Below are 24,651 nucleotides of genomic sequence, written 5' to 3' on the forward strand. Positions count from 1 at the left end.
AAGGATTTATTCAGCATTAAAGCGCCTTTACATACAGTATAGACCAAAAGATTGGACACACCTGGGTCTTTCTGTTTTTGTGTTTTCATTTTTTGCTCCCCTTCTTCCCAGAGCCAGAACTTTTTAAATTTTCGTTCAATATGGCCATGTGAGGGCTTATTTTTTGCGGGACGAGTTGTACTTTTGAAGGCCATCACTGGTTTTACCATATCGTGTGCTGGAAAACGGGAAAAAAATTCCAAGTGCAGTGAAATTTCAAAAAAAATGCAATTCCACAGTTGTTTCTTGGATCCTTTTTTTTACCACGTTCACTTAATGCTAAAACTGACCTGCCATTATTAATCTCCAGGTCATTATGAGTTCGTAGATACCATACATGTATAGGTTCTTTTTTATTTAAGTGGTGAAAAAAAAAATCCAAAGTTTGCTATAAAAAAAAAAAAAAAAAAAAAAAGACGCCATTTTCCAAGCGTCTCCATTTTTGGGGTTCTGGTGCCGGGTGAGGGCTTATTTTTTGCGCGCCGGGCTGACGTTTTTATTGATACTATTTTGGGTAGATCCGATGTTTTGGTCGCCCGTTATAGCATTTTATTGCAATGTTGCAGCGACCAAAAAAAAGTAATTTTGGCGTTTAGAATTTTTTTCTCGTTACGCCGTTTACCGATCGGATTAATTCTTCTTTTATATTGATAGAAGGGGCGATTCTGAACACGGCGATACCAAATATGTGTATGTGTTTTTTTTTTTTTTAATTATTTTATTTTGAATGGGGCAAAAGGGGGGTGATTTAAACTTTTATATATTTTTTATATTTTTAATATTTTTAAAAACATTTTTTTTTTACACTTACTGCTTGCTTCAATAGTCTCCATAGGAGACTAGAAGCTGCAGTTGTCTGATTGCTTCTACTGCATACAAGCGATGAGCCGATCGCTTGTATGCAGCAGAAATGCTCATGTGCTATCAGAACCAACCACTAGGTGGCGCTCATAGCAATTGAGAAATGACAATCACAGGCGTCTGCTGCAGACCCTGGGTTGTCATGTCCACCCATCGATGACCCGCCATCACGTGACAGGGTCACCGATGGGCGGGGCTTAGGAAGCTCTTCCTGGAAGCGCGAGTTAAATGCCGCCGTCAGAGATTGACAGCGGCATTCAACATGTTAACAGCCGCGGGTGGATCGCGATTCCACCCACGGCTGTTGCGGGCACATGTCAGCTGTAAGAATCAGCTGACATGTGCCCGGTTCAGTGCAGGCTCAGCGCCGGAGCCCCCGCTGAACCGGCCTTTCCAACCAGGTGCGTGCTATTACTGACCTGGCCGGAAAGGGGTTAAAGATTTTTCTGTATTTTCATGACTCTGAAAATTATACATTCACACTGAAGGCATCAAAACTATGAATTAACACATGTGGAATTATATACTTAACAAAAAAGTGTGAAACAACTGAAAATATGTCTTATATTCTAGGTTCTTCAAAGTAGCCACCTTTTGCTTTGATGACTGCTTTGCACACTCTTGGCATTCTCTTGATGAGCTTCAAGAGGTAGTCACCGGAAATGGTCTTCCAACAATCTTGAAGGAGTTCCCAGAGATGCTTAGCACTTGTTGGCCCTTTTGCCTTCACTCTGCGGTCCAGCTCACCCCAAACCATCTCGATCGGGTTCAAGTCTGGTGACTGTGGAGGCCAGGTCATCTGGCGTAGCACCCCATCACTCTCTTTCTAGGTCAAATAGCCCTTATACAGCCAGGAGGTGTGTTTGGGGTCATTGTCCTGTTGAAAAATAAATGATGGTCCAACTAAACGCAAACCGGATGGAATAAATCCCCAACAGTGTCAACAGCAAAGCACCCCCACACCATCACACCTCCTCCTCCATGCTTCATGGTGGGAACCAGGCATGTAGAGTCCATCCGTTCACCTTTTCTGCGTCGCACAAAGACACTGTGGTTGGAACCAAAGATCTCAAATTTGGACTCATCAGACCAAAGCACAGATTTCCACTGGTGTAATGTCCATTCCTTGTGTTCTTTAGCCCAAACAAGTCTCTTCTGCTTGTTGCCTGTCCTTAGCAGTGGTTTCCTAGCAGCTATTTTACCATGAAGGCCTGCTGCACAAAGTTTTCTCTTAACAGTTGTTGAAGAGATGTGTCTGCTGCTAGAACTCTGTGTGGCATTGACCTGGTCTCTAATCTGAGCTGCTGTTAACCTGCGAGTTCTGAGGCTGGTGACTCGGATAAACTTATCCTCAGAAGCAGAGGTGACTCTTGGTCTTCCTTTCCTGGGGCGGTCCTCATGTGAGCCAGTTTCTTTGTAGCGCTTGATGGTTTTTGCGACTGCACTTGGGGACACTTTCAAAGTTTGCCCAATTTTTCACACTGACTGACCTTCATTTCTTAAAGTAATGATGGCCACTCGTTTTTCTTTACTTAGCTGCTTTTTTCTTGCCATAATACAAATTCTAACAGTCTATTCAGTAGGACTATCAGCTGTGTTTCCACCAGACTTCTGCAGAACACAACTGATGGTCCCAACCCCATTTATAAGGCAAGAAATCCCACTTATTAAACCTGACAGGGCACACCTGTGAAGTGAAAAACATTTCCGGTGACTACCTCTTGAAGCTCATCAAGAGAATGCCAAGAGTGTGCAAAGCAGTCATCAAAGCAAAAGGTGGCTACTTTGAAGAACCAAGAATATAAGACATATTTTCAGTTGTTTCACACTTTTTTGTTAAGTATATAATTCCACATGTGTAAATTCATAGTTTTGATGCCTTCAGTGTGAATGTACAATTTTCATAGTCATGAAAATACAGAAAAATCTTTAAATGAGAAGGTGTGTCCAAACTTTTGGTCTGTACTGTAGATGCCATTAGTATGGGGTATAAAATCCTGACGACAGGTTCTCTTTAAAGGGAACCTGTCACAAGTATTTTCATGTCTGAAGGAGACTAGCACCTTAATCAGCACCTGTTCTGCATTCCATAAATGGTTATATAACCCCCTGACTACCCCTGTGTATCCCTCAAAAACATTTTGAAAGTCTCCCATATTCTATGTAAATCCTGCCGGCCCGAAAGGCGTCCATGTTGAGGACTCTATCCCTCCTGCTCTGATTGACGTCATCCGCATAGCCGGGCAACATCTTGCGCCTGCTCAGAGACATCGCCTGCTCGCGTCTATGCAGTTATGTTTTAGGCTCTGCCCACAGTAGGGCACATGACACAGGAGGCGTCACCCACGTCAATCAGAGCAGGAGGGCGGCGATCAGCAGACGGGAGGAGGGATAGACGTCTCAGCAAGGACGCCTATTGGACCAGACCAGCAATATTTACATAGAGCGCAGGAGACTTTCAAAAGGTTTTGGGGGGCAGACAGGGGGAGTCAGGGGGTTATATACCCCTTTATGGAATGCAGCACAGGTGCTGATTAAGGTGCTAGTCTTACTTTAGACATGAAAAAAAACTGGTGACAGGTTCCCTTTAAGGACTAGACTATTTTTCATTCTTGTGTTTTATTGTTTCCTCCTCTTCTTCCATGAACATAATTTTTTGTTTACATTTCTTTAGTTAACATATAAGATACTGAAACGCAGGGCAAAAAAAAATCCCAGTGGGTTGAAGAAAACGCAATTCTGCAATAGTTTGCTGGCCTTCATTTTTCCGGAGTTTAGTGCCTGTTAAAAATGATCTATTAACTTGATTCTCCCTATCAGCAGGATTACACCAATATCAAATTAGTGTCGTTTTTTCATTAGTTTTAGTGGTTCTAAAAAATTCTGAAATTTAACAAAAATATCGTTGATATAACTGTGAACAGGCTTGTTTTTTTCCACATGGTGAGCTTTATTTCTTATTGGTACAATCTTGAGATACATAAGATGTTTTGATCGCTTTTACTATGTTTTTGTGGAAACGTGCGGTGACTGGGAAGACGGCAATGCTGGCATTCCAACTTTTTCTTTTCTTTGTGGTTTTTACGGTATGGGTTAATTTATTTTATATTTTCAAAGGATTAGACCTTTACAGATGCGACAATGACAAACATGTTTTTTTTTTTATTATTCCTTTTTTTCACATTGGAAAAAAAAGAAGCTGTTTTATTTTATTTTACCAATGTCTGTTCCCTGCCCGTAGTAACCGACTTGCCAGCCGCCGTCTTCTTCTGTTCTCGGTGCCACTCCTGTCGTCTTCTGTGGGTTTTGACCTGCCGGATGGCTCCAGTGTTTGCTGGGAGGTCCAGAAATAATTAATCAAAGTCTATGAGAGCCAGAATGATCCAGTACAAGGTTCTCAGACATTGAGAGGTTGTGACCGTCACCCTCTGTTTAGCGAAAGGAAGTCAACCTGTCTGCAATCTAAGTGTCACATGTCTGTCAGTATATACACTTTACCTTTTCTGAAAGGCCACAGAGGCTGCAACATTAAGCAAGAGGCACCACTAACCAAACACCACCATGAAGACCAAGGGGATCTCCAAACAAGTCAGGGGCAAAGTTGTTGAGAAGCACAAGTCAGGGTTGGGTTACAAAAAAATATCCTAATCTCTGATGAATCCCTGGAGCACCATCAAATCCATTATCATCAAATGGAAAGAACATGGTACAACAAACCTGCCAAGAGAGGGCGCCCACCAAAACTCTAAGCCCGGGCAAGGAGGGCATTAATTAAAGAGGCAGCACAGAGACCAAAGGTAACCCTGAAGGAGCTGCAGCGTTCCAAGCAGAGACTGGAGTATCGGTCCATACGACCACAATAAGCCATACACTCCATAGAGGTGGCCTTTATGGACGAGTGGGCAGAAAAAATGCCTTTACTTACACATACAAATTGTAAGGCTCGTTTTGAGTTTGCCAAAAGACACATGGGAGACTCCCCAAATGTATGGAGGAAGGTGCTGTAGTGAGAGGAGGCAAAAATTTAACTTTTTGGCCACCAAGGTAAATGTTATGTCTAGCGCCAAACCAACACAGCTCATGACCGCAAGAACACCCTCCCCACAGTGAAACATGGGGGTGGCAGCATCATGCTGTGGGTATATTTTTCGGCAGCAGGGACAGGAAAAATGGTCCGAGTTGAGAGGAAGATGGATTGTGTGAAATACAGGAATATTCTTGAGCAAAACCTTTTTCAGCCTGTCAGTGTTTTAAGACTGGGACAGAGGTTCACCTTTTAACAAGACAATGACCCAAAGCATACTGCTAAAGCAACACTCGAGTGGTTTAAGGGGAAACATGTAAATGTTTTGGTATGGCCTAGTCAAAGCCCAGACCTTAATCCAATTGAAAATCTGTGGTCAGACTTGAAGATTGCTGTTCACCAGAGGAAACATCCAACTTGAAGGAGCTGGAGCAGTTTTGTCTTGAGGAATGGGCAAAAATCCCAGTGGCAAAATGTGGAAAGCTGAAATAGAGACTCGTCTAAAGCAACTTGCAACTGTAATTTCCAGAAAAGGAGGCTCTACGTAGTACTGACTTTAGGAAGGGGTGAATTAGTTATGCACACTGAAGTTTTCAGTTATTTTGTCCCATTTGTTTTTTGCTTCACAATAAAAAGAAAAATAAACGTTCACAGGTGTAGGCATGTTCTTTACATGAACTGAACCAAATCTCTAAAAAATACAGTGAAATTCCAGGTTGGGAGGTAGCAAAACATGAAAAATGCCACTGAAGATGGCTGAGGAGGATTGATCTTACTGAGAGATTCCCTTTTAAAGAGAAGAACCATAATTATGGTACTCAGACTTCACTTTGTGATTTTTTTTTCCATTGAGAAGATGCAGTAATAGCGGTAAACTAAAAGGGGCATTGGGTAAAGCTCAAGGCACTACCTAAGAAATAGAATATTGATGAAAAAATATATATAATATACTAAATATTTTAACTAAGAAAACTACAAAAAAAAAATCTAAATTAAATAACAGATGAGTAAAATCATTAGTAAAATAGACGTCCATGTGGACAACTATGAGCCACGCATACAGCTTCTTGTCAGACACAGTTAAAAATAATTGAGCTTGATGAAAAGCCAACAGATGTACTCAAAAGAACACCCTCCACTCATCATCACAATTACTTTTTTTAACAACTGCTGCATGTGGGTTAAATGTTATTTATACACCGAGGGTCTTACCTCATCCGTAATCTGACCACCAAACGTCACCCATGTTCCTGTAAAGACACAGATACTATAATGTCAAGAATACAGTAGGCTTGGGATGAATCCTTGGCATGTCGCTCCCACCAAGGTCAATACAAAACCTTCACTAAGGAAGACACTGATCAATAGCAAGTGTAATATAAGTTGCCCCCATAAGAAAAAGACTAAAGCCATGTTCACATGTAGCATTTTTAAAGATTGTTTAGATTTAAAAAAAATGCTGCAGTTTTCCAATTCAGTAAGGGAAAAAAAAAGCAAGTGTGTGAGATTTCTGAAATGTTGGTGCTGAAAAGATCAGATTTTAATTTTAATAAAAAAAAAATGCAGTAAAAAAAATATTGCAAAAACTCAACATGTTCACGGGTAGCTTTTTTTGCTGCATTTCTTTTTCTGCATGAAAAATACAAGCTATGGCCAGAAACTAGCATTTGAAATGACATGCTTTTTTTATGCCGATTACATTTGGGGAAATATTGTAGTTGAAATGTGTAAAAAATTGACATGCTACATAAAAAAAAAAAAAAAAAAAGGTAAAAAATAACACCATGTAAATGAGATTTTACAAATATTGTTCATTTTGTTTTGTTTGTTTTTTTACTGTAAAATGCTGTTTTTTCCACAAAAAAAGGTATCAAAGAAAAAAAAAAGCAAATGTGTGAACAAGCCCTAAGCTAATCACACAAGTTACAGGTGCATCTCACTAAATTAGAATATCATCAAAAATTTAATTTATTTCAGTTCTTCAATACAAAAAGTGAAACACATATATTATATAGAGTCATTACAAACAGAGTGATCTATTTCATGTGTTTATTTCTGTTAATGTTGATGATTATGGCTTACAGCCAATGAAAACACAAAAGTCATTATCTCAGTAAATTAGAATACTTTATAACAACAGCTTGAAAAATGTTTTTAAAATCTGAAATGTTGTCCTACTGAAATGTATGTTCAGTAAATGCACTCAGTACTTGGTCGGGCTCCTTTTGCATCAGTTACTGCATCAATGCGGTGTGGCATGGAGGCGATCAGCCTGTGGCACTGCTGAGGTGTTATGGAAGCCCAGGTTGCTTTGATAGCAGCCTTCAGCTCGTCTGCATTGTTGGGTCTGGTGTCTCTCATCTTCCTCTTGACAATAACCCATAGATTCTCTATAATAGATTCTCTATGGGGTTAAGGTCAGGCGAGTTTGCTGGCCAATCAAGCACAGTGATACTGTTGTTTGTAAACCAGGTACTGGTACTTTTGACAGTGTGAACAGGGGCCAAGTCCTGCTGGAGAATGAAATTTACAACTCCAAAAAGCTTGTCGGCAGAGGGAAGCATGAAGTGCTCTAAAATTCCCTGGTAGACGGCTGCGCTTACTTTGGTCTTGATAAAACACAGTGGACCTACACCAGCAGATGACATGGCTCCCCAAACCATCACTGATTGTGGAGACTTCACACTAGACCTCAAGCAGCTTGGATTGTGGCCTCTCCACTCTTCCTCCAGACTCTGGGACCTTGTGGAGTGTGTCAATGACTGGCTTCAGGACATCAGTCAACTCAGCAGTCTTCCCCATGATTGTGGAGCCTACTGAAACAGACTAAGGGACCTTTTTAAACGCTTAGGAAGCCTTTGCAGGTGTGTTTTGTTAATTATTGTAATTTACTGAGATAATGACTTTTGTGTTTTCATTGGCTGTAAGCCATAATCATCAACATTAACAGAAATAAACACTTGAAATAGATCACTCTGTTTGTAATGACTCTATATATGAGTTTCACTTTTTGTATTGAAGAACTGAAATAAATTAACATTTTGATGATATTCTAATTTAGTGAGTTACACCTGTATAATCATATCATGCAGGTAAGACTTTGGTCAGGTTTTATTTAAAAGTGCAGCATTTTTTTTAATCCTTAACTGGGAATGAACAGCAGAAGTTTTTCCCTTCCACCTTTTATAGGATAAAACAATAAAGACACGTAAAAGCAAAAATGTGTAATTTTTATTGAATTAGAATTTATACTGGTGGTTAAAATCTGAAATTAAAAGTAATTAAGAAATGTCAGGACATAGCTGTATATGTTATACATTTTACAAGTTATTTAGTGTAAAATCAAATAATCTCCAACATTTAATCATCTTGAAAATTCTCAGAATTTGGCTTCAGATTCAGACAAGCCAAATAATACAGGAAAAGACAGACAAGAGTCTCCATTAACTAATGGATAATGTATTAGTAATGTATTTCATTCTGGGCCTCTCACAGGTTCACTACGAAGTTTTGCAGAACCAAAACTTTATTTCTTTCAAACTCATTTTTTAATGAATGTATTTATTTATTCTTAAATCCCAAATAGTCAGACTTTTTTTTGTATAACTAACCAGACATCTAAGGCTCTGTACACACGTGCCGTAGTTATTTCTGTTTTTGGATCTGTTATGAGATCCTAAAAATGGAAATAAAAGTTTTCTAGAACAGGAACCATTCATTTGAATGGGAACGGAAGTGTTATAAAAAAAATCTTCTGTTTTGTCTTCTTTCTAGTTATTACCTGTTTTTTTTTTTTAGTTCTGGAACAAAGAACATAGTATAACTTTTTTGACGTCTAAAAAAAAAAAAAAAAAAAAAAAAAAAGCAGATTGCAAATAACACACTGTGGTCTATGGGAAACGGATCATAAGGGATAGTTGTCTGTTTTTAGCGTTGCACATGCCCAGAACAGTAGTGTTCAGAGACTACTAAAAACTTTTTTTTAAAGTGGGATCTATCCAAAACAGAAACTTTGAATACATTTTTGAGGTTTGTAAAGGATCCGATTTTTTTCCCTCTTTATTACTGGATCTGTTACAAACGTAAAACAAAGGGATATGTGAACAGCGCCTAAAGCTCTTATGTACATTATATAATTTTTTATTTATTTTTTTAAGGAGAATTTGGATTCAGTCATCTCAACTTAGAGGACCTTAAACATGAAGTGCTTTTGTGCCCAGAAATATAAAGGGGTAGACATTTATTGCATATGCTCAGGAAGTAAAGATCTCAGACGTGTGGCCGTGTAGGGTTTTTAGTCCCCCATCTCATAGCCCCATTTGCCCATGAGCAACTCTCTCCATTGACTTCTATGGTAGTTCGGAAAGTAGCTGAGCATGCAAGTAGAGAAAACACAGGAGGAAGAGGAGTGTGTGTGTGTGCACACGTCCAAGCATGTCAGGACCCGGAAATGTGATAAAAAAAAGTCTTAAAATGTAACTCTTTTTCTATCTACTAGATTTTGCTTCTCATCAGCAGTTGACTTTTTTCATACTATCACTTTCCAAAGAACGACACAATAAAAAGACAAAAACAGCACAACAGAAAAAAAGAGGAAAATAATTATTTCCCAAACTTACCTAAGCCGAGGCAGGAGACCCTTAGGCCGGACTTTCCAAGATTCCTGAAAAACAACGTATGTACGTGTTAATAAAGTAAATATCAGAAACCATCACTGGATTCATTAACATTCATCATTATGTGTCAACATAAAAGTAAGAAACCAGAACTGTGGGAGAAGAAGTCTTCTCATAGGTACGTCCATACGAGACTGATGTTCTGCAGCAAACTGCCCTGCAGAACATCTGCTGCGTATTTTAGTACCAGCAAAGTGGATGAGATGTTTAAAAATTCACAGTCCATCAATTTATAGTGCAGAATTTCACTGCTGATTTCACCTGTCGCTTTACAAATCAGCATCATGTCAAGACCGATGGTGGAAAAAACTGCTGCAGATTTTCCGTTTATGGACCAGTCATGGGTGGACTTACCCTATGGGGCCAGCATTTCAGGGTTGGCCTCTTTAGGCTATGTTCCCACAATAGGTATTTGGTGCGTTTTTCATGTTGCAGAATTTCTGCGTCTATTATGTAAATTTACATTTTTACAAGCATTTTTATCGAGTCTTCTTTTGCATACGTCATGTTGTAAATTAAGCTGCTTTGTTTTTGATACTTTTTAGTATTTGGCTTTGACACAACTTAATTGATAAAGTCATGTGCGGATTATTTATTTTACATTTCCTATCGTAGACTTTGCAATATTTGTAAAATGTTATCATTGTAACCTGTATATTCCTTAATAAATGTGTGTGAAGAGGCCACTTTGTGTAGGTTGCTTGCACCCCTGTATCTCTTTAGAGAAGCATCATGGGGTGTACTCCATATTCCGCAGTATGGCTACTACTCTCACACTTTACAAATAGAACAGAACATAAATAGGAAAGATTCGCCTGGTTGCCTTCATAGCAAACACAATTCATTCATACATTTTTTTTATTTACTATCTTGAGAAAGTAAAGTTAGTTCCTGATTAGTTTTTCTATATTCAACAGTTTAACTACAATAATTCGCACCAATTATCTTCTAGAGAGGAGAGAATCCATTGACAAGGTTCTGGTCCAGTGGCCACATCAATGGTCCACGGCTGCCGGACTGGAGCCCTGCGGAGCACCTTCTACTTGCCAGAATCTCTGACCTAAGGGAATCTGACAGGTAGGAGATGGTTCACATAGCTCCCTTCTGGTAGGAGATGGTTCGCAGAGCTCCCTTCTGGTAGGAGATGGTTCGCAGAGCTCCCTTCTGGTAGGAGATGGTTCGCAGAGCTCCCTTCTGGTAGGAGATGGTTCGCAGAGCTCCCTTCTGGTAGGAGATGGTTCGCAGAGCTCCCTTCTGGTAGGAGATGGTTCGCAGAGCTCCCTTCTGGTAGGAGATGGTTCGCAGAGCTCCCTTCTGGTAGCTATGGACCACAAATGTGGCTACCGATCCAAAGTGGCCTGCAAATCAACTCCTTATCTCTTGAAGACAACAAAGAGTCTTGTTGCAAATGGTAAAAGTTGAACAGTTGCCCAGGGACTACCTTTACCTGATCGATTTGCTTATCTCCATTACCTTCTTGACACACTAGTGGAGGCTCATTCACAAATCCACAAATACGGTTCATATTCCAACCTGTTATTTTACCAAAATGCTCCTCAAAGATATTAATGGAGCTCCTGTAAAGCAGTGTGAGAAATCAACTGAGCAAGCTTTTTGGTAGTCATTGTGTCAGCAAGAAATACTAAAAGATATAAGCGCAGAAACCAGAAAAATAGAAAATACAAGTCTAGAATATAGTATAGGCTATAACAGAGATTATCAGCTCCTAAGCCCACCCCACATGCACGTGCCCTACATCCACAGCCGATGTTGCGAAGGGTTAAGGATGAGAACAAGATGATTAGGTCATATATTTACTAAGTGAATCCATTAGCAGAATACTGAGTGCAGCTCTGAAGTATAATACAAGATGTAACTCAGGATCAGTACAGGATCAGTAATGTAATGTATGTACACAGTGACTGCACCAGCAGAATAGTGAGTGCAGCTCTGAAGTATAATACAAGATGTAACTCAGGATCAGTACAGGATCAGTAATGTAATGTATGTACACAGTGACTGCACCAGCAGAATAGTGCATGCAGCTCTGGAGTATAATACAGGATGTAACTCAGGATCAGTAATGTAATGTATGTACACAGTGAGTGCACCAGCAGAATAGTGAGTGCAGCTCTGGAGTATAATACAGGATGTAACTCAGGATCAGTAATGTAATGTATGTACACAGTGACTGCACCAGCAGAATAGTGAGTGCAGTTCTGGAGTATAATACAGGATGTAACTCAGGATCAGTACAGGATAAGTAATGTAATGTATGTACACACTGCACCAGCAGAATAGAGAGTGCAGCTCTGGAGTATAATACAGGATGTAACTCAGGATCAGTACAGGATCAGTAATCTAATGTACACAGTGACTGCAGCTCTGGAGTATATTATATGGTGCAATTAAGGATTAATGTAACGCAAAGTGTGGGAAAGACTTAGTGCAACACAAAGGGAAGAGAGAAAGGGAGCCCAGACTTTAGGGAAAGGGGGGAGTGGAGACGACCTAGTCTGGTCTAGTGTCACCTTGTCTCCCCTAAAGACCCTATATTGGCTCTTCCCCAATTGCCGCATGCATACCTCGCCCTGTCTTTCCCTGGCGTATGGCTAAGGCTAGGGAAGGGAGGAGATTAGCACTAGTCGATCCCCATTGAACACTAAAGTCAACAAGGGTAGACAAACAGGGGGAAATTGCTTAGCTCTAGACGACTCCAGACAAATGAGCACACGTCCTCAAGCTCCAGAGAAGAAGAAGTACTACTCTTGCTAAAGCCTTCACCTCCCTCTAGAACACAGCAGGTATTTGTACACCCAGGCTAGGGTGTTAATTAGCCAGAGGGAGGTAGCCGCTGGGTCCTAGACAGCCAGCCTTTAAGAAAGTATCTGTAATGCCAAACGTAGAGATCTCCTGCAACCAACTGCAGGGAGAATGTCTGTCACCTCTGACACACCCATGACAATTAGTGACGGATAAGTTATGTAGTGCATTTATTAAGCATTTGATGTAGATTTGTTGATGAAATGTAGATTCATTCTAGAGGTAAACTGCAAAATGGTGCTCAAAGGTTGAGATAAAATATAAGGCTTTATACACAATGTATATTATTATGGAGTAATGTAACTGTCACTTTCCCAGACCTCAGTGCTACTGACGACTAATCAGAAATTCACACAACAGCAGCACAGAGAGAGAAGCGACTTTTGGACTAGCAGATGCTTGATGTTACGTCCATCAAAGTATTAGCCTGAATCATCAGATTACGCCGTCCAATCCCCTTTTTCTTGCAAAGCTGCCAGAGGTTGAATGAGAGGCAAAGCTTGTTCCTTTGCTTTGACCATGTTGTGCAGAGAGTTTAATTATGTCCTTCAGGCATAAAACACGAGCAGATGTGAAGGGGTCTTCTTAGTTCTCTCCGACGTCTAGAAATTCTGCAGCGTTTCCTATGTGTAATCTGAAATATGTTTTAACATCAGTAATGGGGGTTTATAACCAGAAAACACAGTGACGGCACAAATACCAAAATTACTAATAAATGCCTTCACAAATCTATCCAGAGCTGTACAATGTGTGCACCACAGCTGCAGAGGGGGCTTCTCTAAGGCCTTATTCACACGTTTATTCTGAGTCCACAAAAAAAGACCACCATTTCTTTATAAATTATTGAGGAGGTTCCATTTCTTACGGTTCGGATAAACGCAAACTATGCAGAATAGACGCAAAACTGAGTATGTAAGACCAATGTGCAAGTCAATTTTTTTTTTCCACCTCCCTGTGACTTAACAAGGGGTGGTTGTCCACTTTTATTGTTTTTAGAGTTGCACTAAAAAAAAAATGAAACAAAAGAATAGAAATAAAATTATATATATATATATATATATATATATATATATATATATATATATATATATTATATATATATTATATATAATACATTTGAAACTAATGCATTGTACAAATGACACTTGATAATTGACTGGTATCATGCCCCAAGACTTATGTAGAACATCACATCCATCATGAACCAGTCCAACACCAATTTCCATTGTACACCCCTCAAGAAAGTAGACCACCTATTTAAGCATTTTTTACAAATGGGAACCATGGTACTAAGCACAAGTCATACGGAATAATTTTCTGAGTACAGATGGTCCCATGTACAAAAATGTATCCAAGAAACAAAAATTATTGAGCTGGCCCTTATAGCAACCAAATTGGTGTCCACATTTTATTCCTGGAGCAGAAGTTTGTAAATTAAGCACGGCATCCTGATTGACTGGGTAAAGGATGGCTGTGCTAGTGCAGCTGTGATATATGAGGTCCTTGGGGTATGAGGTCCTTGGGGTATGAGGTCAGTGACATCTGCAGGTTGGAGGAAGCACTAGGCCTGTGTTTTTAATACCTGATACTACCACATTTATAGATTTCAATTGAAGTGCCAATAGCTTTACCATATAACATATGTTGTCTGGGTTAAGACGGACACATTTTTGGTCAGGGCATTGCTCAACAGACTGCGCACTGATCCTATAACAACCGGTGTCCATGCACGGCGCCGAGAAAAAGAAATTGAAGTATGGACTGCACTAGTCTGGTCAGTTTTATATATCAGACCAGTGCATGCCAATAGCAGGCAGCTCTTGCCCTCGTCAACCTGCGATGGCGCAAGCTTTACCCAGCCATTAACCAAGAACCCTGCAACCTTCACCCATGTATCCACAAGGCTGGTTCACACATTCATGGTTTGTGGCCCAAGTACGGACCGGCCGCAGGTCTCCTGACTCATAGGCACGGATGCGGCTGTTAAGTTTGGGTAACATAATCCGCGGTTGGTCCATGCATTGTAGTCTGTACTCGGATCATGAAACCAGCCTACAGCTGGGCTCACACAGCAGACGTGACTGGCTCCGTGTGCTCATCCAGCGGGAACTGCCTGCTGTTGACATGCACTAATGCATGTTGCAAATTTTTCACACCGCACATTCGTTATTATTGGATCGGTGTTCTGACCGTTGTGCACATGGATAGCACTCCAACCAAAAACCCAAACGTCCAAATCCGGCTTAAAAAGTTAGACATGCGCATATCACAGTCCGAGTACAGACCACGGGACAGCAGACTAGGGTTGCCAACCCTCCAGAGATTCCTGGACAGTCCATAAAAATAAGGCACTTTTTCCCCCGTATGTAAAAAATTAAAAAATGGATGCGTCCATGACCTGTATCACTTATAATCTTAATGATTTATTATGGTCATCTAACGTGACCGAATAAAAAGTTGGCTGTTCGTGATTTTTTCAGAAGCTGCCAAGAAAAAGTCAAAAGTCAAGTTGACCATCCTGCTCCCGACCCAAACGCAACAGCATCAGGTATGGCTATAAAGCTGTTATGTTTTGGTCAGGAAATCTGCGGATTTACCAGAAGTCACAGTCCGGTTGGTCAGGAAATCTGCGGATTTACCAGAAGTCACCGTCCGATCTTGGACAGTAATATATCAACATTCGAATTCGGAAATCGGCGAATGAGTAACCAAATTCAAAGGTTCTTATTTGCTTGTCGAAGCCCTAAACCCTGATGACTTATCTACAAGACGTTAGAGACTCATTGTAATCAATAGTACAGAGCCCCCCCCCCCCCAAAAGGTTATTAAATAAAAAAATACTAAATATAACACCCAACACCACCCACCCCTCCCCGAGTGTTTTTTTCTACCAAATTATTAGAAAGTTTATTCTCTCGGACAGAACACCACAAAGCTTATCTATACTTTTGCATTGCAAATCTGCCTACTCAGCCTGTGTTCACAAACAGCGGTTTAGTTGTGTACGTTTTTCCAGCGTCAAAATTGCAATCCCCGGAAAAATCACTGCGGCAAATGTGCATTTAACAGCACTTAATGCAGAAAACGATGCATTTTTAGAAAGAGTGACATGCAGCTTTTTTTTTTTTTTTTGCAAACGCTCTGCAAGGAGGAAAAAAAAATTAAAGTGTGAATGAGATTTTAGAAATCACATACATTTTGCTGTTAATGTACAACACTGCATGTTTGTTTCTTGCCTGAAATTTTTTTAAAAAAAGTAACGGAAAAGAGGAATCAAAAGTGAAAATTGTCAAAAAGTCAGCGATCTCTCCCTTTACTCTACATGAAGTTGTAGGAACCCTGCTGGGCACAGACTGTAAGCTCCTGGCCCCCCATGTAAAATTTGGGGGGCACCTCTATACCGGAACACAACTGCAACATTTCCAGTACTTGGATATATAAATAGAACACCGTATAAAAAGAATAAAGAACAGTGCGGCATCACTGATGTAATTCTTGTGTGTTACCGGAAGTGTGAACATAACCTTAGCAAGGGGTTCGTCACATACCAAAAGCAAAAAGTTTGTCATCTGTACTCGAGCACAGTCAATGTCAAATTTATAACCTTTCCTTACTGGATCTACATGCAGGAATACAGATGTAGCAGAGCTGAACTTGTCATTTGACTCTATGGAAAACCAAAAACAGTATGACCACATCAGAGTTTAAAGTTAGCTGTGCTGTACTGGACAAACTTGGCGCTGCTTCGTTTCCTAAACCCAGCTTAGCTAGAAATGACTAATGTATCGATGCAAAGATTAACCTCATTGCAAAATGTTAATCTTCACCATCTCCGTCCAGTGCATAGTTGGCGCCCTGCTCGGGATTCACCAGCACTTTAATCTTCTGCGTTACACGTATTCTCTACAATGTTAGTTACCATATTTTATGTAAGCATGGCTATTTAAAGACAGAGTACGATGTGCACAGTAATAGGGCAGGACATGGGCTAGGAGGTTTAGTCCTCTGCACAAATACACTGATGTAGTAGAGCTGAATCTGGCAGACCTAGCCGTGCAGAGCCTCAAAACTAACCATGGAATCATTAGGTGTCAGTTCGATAAACATTTTGATGTCCGATCACTCTAGTCTCAAGAGTCAAGTGACGAATTCAGCTCTGCTACATCACTAAATATAGGAATGAATTAATAAATTGACAGAGTTTAATCCGATACCAAAAACTCCCTCCCACCCCTGCCCATACCTATACTTCATTCCAGGCTGGCGCAGGCTGGTTTCACTAGGGGCTGGAACATTTTGCACTGACAGATGTCCCAGGCTCCGCGCGACCATCGCCACGGCTCGGAATCTTGTCCTGGCTCCAAGGCTTGGGCTACTGACATTTTGCCGGCTAAGTCTATCGTCCGCACTCCGACTTTTTAAACTGTGCTCCGAACAAGCGAATGAAACCTGCATGGTGTCGTCTCCTTTTGCAGGTCTTCAATATACTTCAAGGAGAGAAGTTACTCCGCGATGGTCATTTGCCGCCGTCTGGCCGGAGACTAGACAAAAGCAAGCTTAAAACATACGGGATCCTTTATTTTCTCTTTATTCTATTTGTGGAAGGCAACTGCGGGGTTAAACCGAGAGGATACGGATATTATAAAGCATTATCTGATCTTTGGGAAAAAAGCACGGAGCTCCTTTAATCTCCTTCAAAACCAATCTCTCCGGGGAATAGAAAAACGGCACTTTCCTGGTCCCATATTTACACGGCTTGAGTATAGAGCAGTAGTGGCAAAAAAAGGAAAAATACTCAAAAACAGCTAAAACTGCTCCTCAAAAAGGAAAAATGCAACATCGTAATATGAACAAAAAATAATGTAAAAATTTTTTTTTTTTTTTTAGCAAATTTCCAAAATATCTACAAAGCTGACGTGAAGGACTGGAGTTGGGTATGGCAGATAGAAATCCCCCGGGAAGGCACGTAAGAGGCTCAGTGATGGAGACGCCAGGGTCTTGTGCATGCTGCTGAGATCTCCGTCTGAGATGTTCCTTCTTCGACAGCCAAGTCGACCTCTGGAGTCCAGAGCTCACAGCTCCTGTGGTGATACTGGGAGCTTCACATGTCTCTTTAAGTCAATTAGGTATCCAGTCAACTGTGCCAAATGCCCCCATCAGTTCATTATTAAGTAAAGGGGGAAACGCTGTGCCTTCTCCTCTAGCGGAGGATTAGTGTAGGACGGCTATTGTTGTGGTTGGCAGCTTAACACCCTATTTACCTGCTGTGTCGCTGAAATGTAAACAGCTCTGTGCATTTTCACGTGTGGTTACAGACCAGTGCCTGGAATAAAAGGGGCAGACACCATGCACGGGTCAATTTCATCCCATCAAATGCAAGATTTGCAGATACGATTTCCTGGGAAGGGTTAACGTTGTGCAACTTGATCTATACGCTGCTGCTGTATTTATATCAGCTTGGATCTCGGCCAAGACGACGTATTTATTTTTGAATTGTTGATGCGGAAAGTGGCTCTTGTTATAAAACACGATATACTGTGTGATTAATGAATATATAGACAGGTTGTAAGGGATCGGGCAGAGTTAGACCTCGTTCCCTTTGTGGCTACTTTTATTATATTATATAAACAGTAACATTTATATAGTTAATAGGACACCTGGGGAAAAAAATCTAGACAAGAGTTTTTGCATTGCAAGTTCTAGTGTTACATGTGCTTTCTAAGGCCTCATTACGATTTTCGCATACGAGTGCTATCAGTGTTTTTCACAGACAGCACTCGTACTTGTGATACACTATGGGCTCATTCGTATGTACATGATTTTTCGCAGACCAAGAGTTCCCCAGAAAATCGCAGAGACGTCCGATTTTGATGTGAGGGTTGGATCAAAACTGGCAATGCAAGTCAATGGGTCCGTGAAAAAAAATTGGATTTTCACGGACTGTCAGAAAGAAGAAGGTGGAGAAACTTTCTTGTTTTTATTTCTCCGTGTGGAAGAAAAACGGATGATGCTTGGTCCGAGCTTGGTCAGAGCTCGGGCCAAGCTAGGGCCAAACTCGGGCCAAACTCGGACCAGAATAATCAGTTCTTTTTCTCGTAGAAAATTGGACAAATGAATGAGCCCTTAAACTGAAAGAGGAGTATCGCTTCAAAATCTGAAATCACCCCCCTCACACACTCACCCCGTTACCAAACAACTACATGATCATTAGTAAGGGGGACAACAACAATCGAATGATCAATTAACCAAGTATATGTATATTCCGGGGGCGAACTCCTCTTCTGAGTCACGTGACGACAATTCCGACTCTCCAGATGACATTCCGCTCTATGTATGAGCCGGAAGTCCCTTATTTTTCAATGCAAGTCTATGGACTATGACGCTTGAAAGACTTACATTGTAAAAGCCACTTTTGGAGTGTGATCAGGAGAGTCTGAAGAGCGGTGATGTCACTCTGAAAAGAAGTGGAAGTACTTCTTTAAAGATATGCAGAATTGGGAAAAGCGTCTTCCTTTTGTTTCCAGAAACAGTGCCACTCTTGTCCACAGGCTGTGTCTGGTATTGCAGCTCCACTGAATTAAATACTGAAATACCGGACATATCCTATGGACAAGGGTGGCGTTGTTTCATATCGATGTTGTAAAGATGAGAAATGAAATTCAGAAATGTTTGCCATTCCTATTATAAAAAAAAATCTCCCTTTTTTTTCCATTTGAAGTCAGTTTAAGCTGAAATATAAACCCTGACATTTCATATAACTATTTTAGGATGAGAACGTTGCACTGTAGAGGTATGAAGAGCCCAGTCTTGTATTAAAAAAAAAATTGGCCGATCTGTGATTGTGAGACACATATTTGTTCCAATCGGATTATTTCCATTGATGACATGACTGATCACGCTTCGGCAATGTTTAGGGATTGACCAAATACTGAGGACACAGAGAGCCAAAGCAGGATCAGCTCTTACTGACATGTGGCAGATTGAGTTTACTAACATGTCCTGCCAAAATGAATGAGCGGTAAGTGAAAAATTACCCAAAAAACTAAGCCTCCCAGAACAGGCTGCTCCTCCATACTCAGTGCTGTGTTCCCTGCCAGCCTTCTGGCATCAACATCCGGTGAGGGCATCATGGGGACGCTGCAGCTAATCAACGGCGATTGAGCGGTTGCAGCATTAACATTTCATCTGAGCTGATGAACCACCATTTTTCCTACTCGATGTTGATGTCATGAGACTGGAAGAGGACACAGCACTGAGTATGCAGGAGCGCCGTGCCTGATCAGGAGCTGAATATAGATTTTTCTCATTTTCCAGGGTCCACTAATTAAGGAATGTCCAATAGTAGACAAGCCCTTTAAAATTTTGCTCCAATTTTAAAAAGTATTGTCCAGAGAATATAAATGATTACTGGTCCCCACTGATCTGTGCTTTCTGGGGCCATCCTCAAAACACTCTACATGGCTGGAGATGACTGTCAGTCGGCCACTGGCTGAGGCGGACGACCAACTGTGTTTAGATGTATGAGCACTTCTGGAAATCTCCGGTGTGATGAGGGCAGGTAGAGGAGACCACAGATAACCAGTGGGGGTACATAAACATTTCTCATTTATGTATAAATAACAAATTCTTGAAAAGGACCCGGCAGCTATTCGGACATCTGCTTTTTACCATTTGCAAATTCATGAAATTAATGTATTGATAAATTGACAGTTGGGTGTTGCCACCCCCCCTGGTCAAAAAGGAAGGGAATTGGGGGGTCACTACATAGTCCACACTGATTGGATGTCAGAGTATGTAGAGACACTCCCCAATTGATAACACCCGGTTGTCAATTTATTCCTACAGCTATAGCAGCAATACCAGAGGATGAGTACAGTTAGGCTGGGGTCAGGAGTTCTGTTTATCTGTTCCGTTCTAGGAACATACAATTATCATTAATTTCCAAAATGGATCAGTTATGCAAGTGATCCAAACCAAAGCAGAAGAGCCCTATGAATTATTATGGGGTCCATCTGGGTTCTGTTATATTTTAGTTTTTAGAACTAAAAAAAAAAAAGTTATGCACCTCTGGTCCCGTTGTGCAGGATGCACCTCTGGTCCCGTTGTGCAGGATGCACCTCTGGTCCCGTTCCCCAGGATGCACCTCTGGTCCCGTTCCGCAGGATGCACCTCTGGTCCCATTGTTCAGGATGCACCTCTGGTCCCGTTGTTAAAACTGACAAATAATGGAAACCAGACGGACCCCATAAGAGTCAACAGGGTCCTTATGCTTTCGATGGCACCAGTTTTGCAATAGATCCGTTTTGGATGTGAATTCAACTTGTTTGTTCAGAATATAGAACAGACCATGGAAGTCCTAAAAAGCAGATGTGAACGTCGCCTAGAACAGACATGTCCGTAGACTAAACATTTCAGGTGGAAATGCCATAACAATGCACAAGAGAATCACATTCAACCAAATGATTTTGTGTTCGTAAATTCTATATGTAGAGTGCCAGCAGTTTTCGTGATAATATGTCATCATCAGCCATTGTTGAGGTAAAAGGGCAAGAAAGGAACTCCATAAAATAACATTAAAGGGAATCTGTCAGCACATAATGACTAATCAAACCAGGTCCATGCGCTCGGTGCACCACGGCGGGGACAAACATTAATATACACCTTCCCACTGACTTGTTTTCCCTATATCTCCACCACTCCTTTTCTTTTATTGACAACTCTGGCTTTATAAAGCCAGACAGGGGCGGAGATAGATAGAAAACAAGTAGGTGGGAAAGTGCACTTAAGTGTTTGGCCGAGCCATGAAGCACCGAGCGCCTGTAGTTGGTGTGAAAATTCATTCTGTGCTGACACACTCCCTTTAAATATGATTACCTACACCATGCAGACACTGAGAAAATGCTTATTATTTTGGGGAGAGGGGGCTTACATTTGGTTAAAGGAAGATATTCATATGATACCCACTAGTTTTTTTTTCCTATAGAAACCCAGAGTCTACAAAAGTCATCTTTTGTTTTACACCAGCAGACCTTTTTTTTTTTAAAGGGAATCTGTCAGGAGGTTTTTGCCATGTAATCTGAGAACAGCATGAGGTAGGGGTTAAAACACAGAAATGTGTCACATGTCAAGCTGTGTTCTATTGTTTACTTACAATGAAGGTTTTATCACCTGGTGATCATCATTGTCTGCAGTACATGCATGTATGCTAGTCCAACTCCGCCCCCTCCTGTGCTAAGCAGCTCACTGGCTATAGACCATGTACACAGAAAGCCTGGTGTGGGCGGGGTTAGCTTTCTGAGCTCTGCTATATACAAAATCAAAAAACTCTGTCACAACTGCTGCACCCAGTAAACCAAGTGAAACATCGCTGGAATCAGGGTCTCTGCCTACATTAATCTGCTCTCAGAGGAGGTAGCAAAATCCTGCTGACAGATTCCCTTCAATCCTCAAGAACCATTTTAAGCCATTAAAAAAAAAGCTGCCAGGATTTCATTTTTTGTTAACTTCTTTTCTATATTCCGGACAAGTTTTCAATAAAAACACATTTTAAAATAGCAAAAATAATAATAATAATAATAATAATAAAAGTAAAAGAACTGCCTCCTGGGCTGGCCACAAAACACTGATCTATTATCTTTGGATGTGAATGAAGTAGAAAGCATCATGGCACTTAAATGGAATCTGTCAGCAAATTTTGCTACCTCATCTGAGAGCAGCATGATGTAGGGTCAGAGACCCTGATTCCAAACATGTATCACTAGGTTTTCTGGCAGCAGCGGTTGCGACACAGATGTAGAAGATCAAAAAGCTGCCCCCGCTCACACCACAGCTTTCTGTGTACATTGCCTGTTGAGCTCTCGTGCACTGTAGTCCTGTAGTGATAATCTCCTGGTGATAAAACAATCATTGATTGGAAACCGCAGCACACAGCCTAATAAGTGACACATCCCTGAAATCTGTGGCTCAGCCGCCACATCATACTGTTCTCAGATTACATAGCAAAAACCTGCTGACAGATTCCTCTTAATTTAAATTCCGGTTAAGGAAAGGAAAAAGGTTTACAAAGTTATTTGCCATTTTATGTATATCTAAAGCTTGGAAAGTAGATGAAGGGTTTCCCAAAAATTCATTTTCTATGTAAGTGTGGCCCATAAAAAAGACAAATACAAGTCCCGATATGGTAGATAACGTAAGATCACTGCGGATAAAGAGTCAGTATCAAAGTGAATGGAGCAATGGTCTGCGTATCTGCAGATTATCTCACCCACCCATCATGATCCAACATCTATACCGAAAATCTACGCAGTAAAGTGTAATAATAGCAAGGAAATCTATTATTCATGGCGAGGATGAAAAAGATTAACCTCCAAGAATATTCATTGAGCCAACGCTGAATGCAACTAAATATTTTGTTATCTTCTAGGTTGTCACAAAAAGGTCAGTGATGGCCGAGATAATTAGCCCGGTCTGCCATTTATAGCCGCTGTCAGTGAAAAATGCCACCTGCCATTGTGCAACTTGGCTACACGAGCGAACGATCCCGGCCAAAAAGCACCACACTAAACTATGAGCATGGACGGGAAAAGGGAGAGAATTACAAGAAGGGAAATAGAGCAAATAAAGGGAAGAAATTAAATAAAGCAGCAAATATTTTATGTTTTTATAGATAAATAGACAGAAATAGATACATATAGATAGATAAAGACATACTGATAGGGAATGTAGATTGTGAGCCCCAATGGGGACAGTGATGATGATGACTGTAAAGCACTGTGGAATTAATGGCGCTGATAGATAAAAAGAAAGAAGATTGAAACATAGAGAGATGAAGAGAAAGATAGACAGATGCACTTTTATTTTGTAAGCTGGAAATACTTTCCTGGATGAATGCACATACCAACTTAAAGGGGTATTCCCATCTCCAAGATCCTATCCCAATATGTAGCAGGTGTAATATCAATATTAGCAAATACCTCCAATTAGAAATGTAGTACAGTTCTTCTGATTTGCCATGTCTCTTTCCTCATGTGCAGGGCATTGCAGGACCTTAGGTATCCAGGGTGACGATCACGAGCAACTAGCCGTCACTATATCAGTATATCATAACCATGGATACCTGAGGTCCTGCGCATGAGGAAAGAGACACAGCGAATCAGAAGAACTATACTACATTTCTAATTGGAGGTATTTGCTAATATTATTATACCTACTACATATTGGGACAGGATCTTGGAGACGGGAATACCCCTTTAAGCTAACTGAATAAGAAATCTATAAAAAAAAAAAAAAATAATAATAATATAAATATGTATGTATATATATATATATATATATATATATATATATATATATATATATATATATATATATCTAAATAAAACAAAACCTATAGATAAAATGATAGCAGATTGGAATGGATCACACAGCGGGCACATTGGACCCCATTGACTATAATGGGGTCTGGTATTGTTAGCTGGATCTCTGAGGAGGCTCCGAGACGAGTTTATGATGCAGAACTGAAAGTCACTTATGACGTGTTGTTCAGAGAGGCCATAGCACAGGAGGTGAGAAATATGTCTGCTCTTCCGGTCACATCGCGGTTTATGACCATTTACTGAATATAACCCATTCCTGGTGCTTAGAGCAGCACTGTCAGATTGTAGATCAGCTCCTGGTACAGATCAGCGCTGCTTTCCATAACGATGGACGCACATGAGACAACAGTGTGAAATTTCCCAGAGTGACAACACTGCATTGCGCCATCCCTCTGTTAATCCTCCTGGAAATGCATGAATATATTGACAACTGGGCGTGATTCTTCACCTGTGCAATACAATTTGTCCCTACCAAGTCTGACAGGGTCAGCAATGATTGGAGAGTATCCCCTCCCCCATCCCACCAATAAACACTTGGATTGCAGAGTAGTTTTCATCTTACCAGAGCTGGAAACGTTGATCTAATTGGGGCAACAAACTGTTTCTTTGTTTTTTTTAGGCAGTTCTGATAAATGAGGCCCATAGATTATACATAGGAATTTCAGCATTTAGAGATTAGATCGTAAGAGCCAGATATTAATGCTTTACGGGGGCAATCCTGGTAATCCTCTCCTGTCTCCATCCATTAGGACAATGCCTCTGTGCCATTATCACATGTGTGGACAGGTCACCACCTCTAAAAATATCAGAACTTTCATCTCCTGAAGTCCTCTGTGCTGCTGCGGACCGTACA

General features: G+C 40.7%; 1 protein-coding gene across 11 annotated transcripts in view; it reads right to left on the minus strand.

Moving 5' to 3' along the window:
• The window catches only part of KCNAB2 (potassium voltage-gated channel subfamily A regulatory beta subunit 2), a 222,852-nt gene that overhangs the window by 49,429 nt on the left and 148,772 nt on the right, over window positions 1-24,651 (minus strand). For 9 of the 11 annotated variants that reach the window (XM_073656716.1, XM_073656718.1, XM_073656717.1 and 6 more), the window contains 2 exons: window positions 9,544-9,587; window positions 6,137-6,174 (listed from right to left, as the gene is read on the minus strand). In XM_073656716.1, the coding sequence (XP_073512817.1) occupies window positions 6,137-6,174; window positions 9,544-9,587 (82 nt within the window). Of the gene's footprint in view, window positions 1-6,136; window positions 6,175-9,543; window positions 9,588-16,666; window positions 17,278-24,651 lie in introns of those variants that run through there. The other 2 variants (XM_073656710.1, XM_073656711.1) reach the window with 2 other exon arrangements.

Source organism: Phyllobates terribilis, unplaced genomic scaffold (assembly GCF_046119375.1).
Source record: "Phyllobates terribilis strain yellow unplaced genomic scaffold, ASM4611937v1 Scaffold_12__6_contigs__length_324123572, whole genome shotgun sequence".
In the NCBI taxonomy this organism is placed as follows: Eukaryota; Metazoa; Chordata; class Amphibia; order Anura; family Dendrobatidae; genus Phyllobates; species Phyllobates terribilis.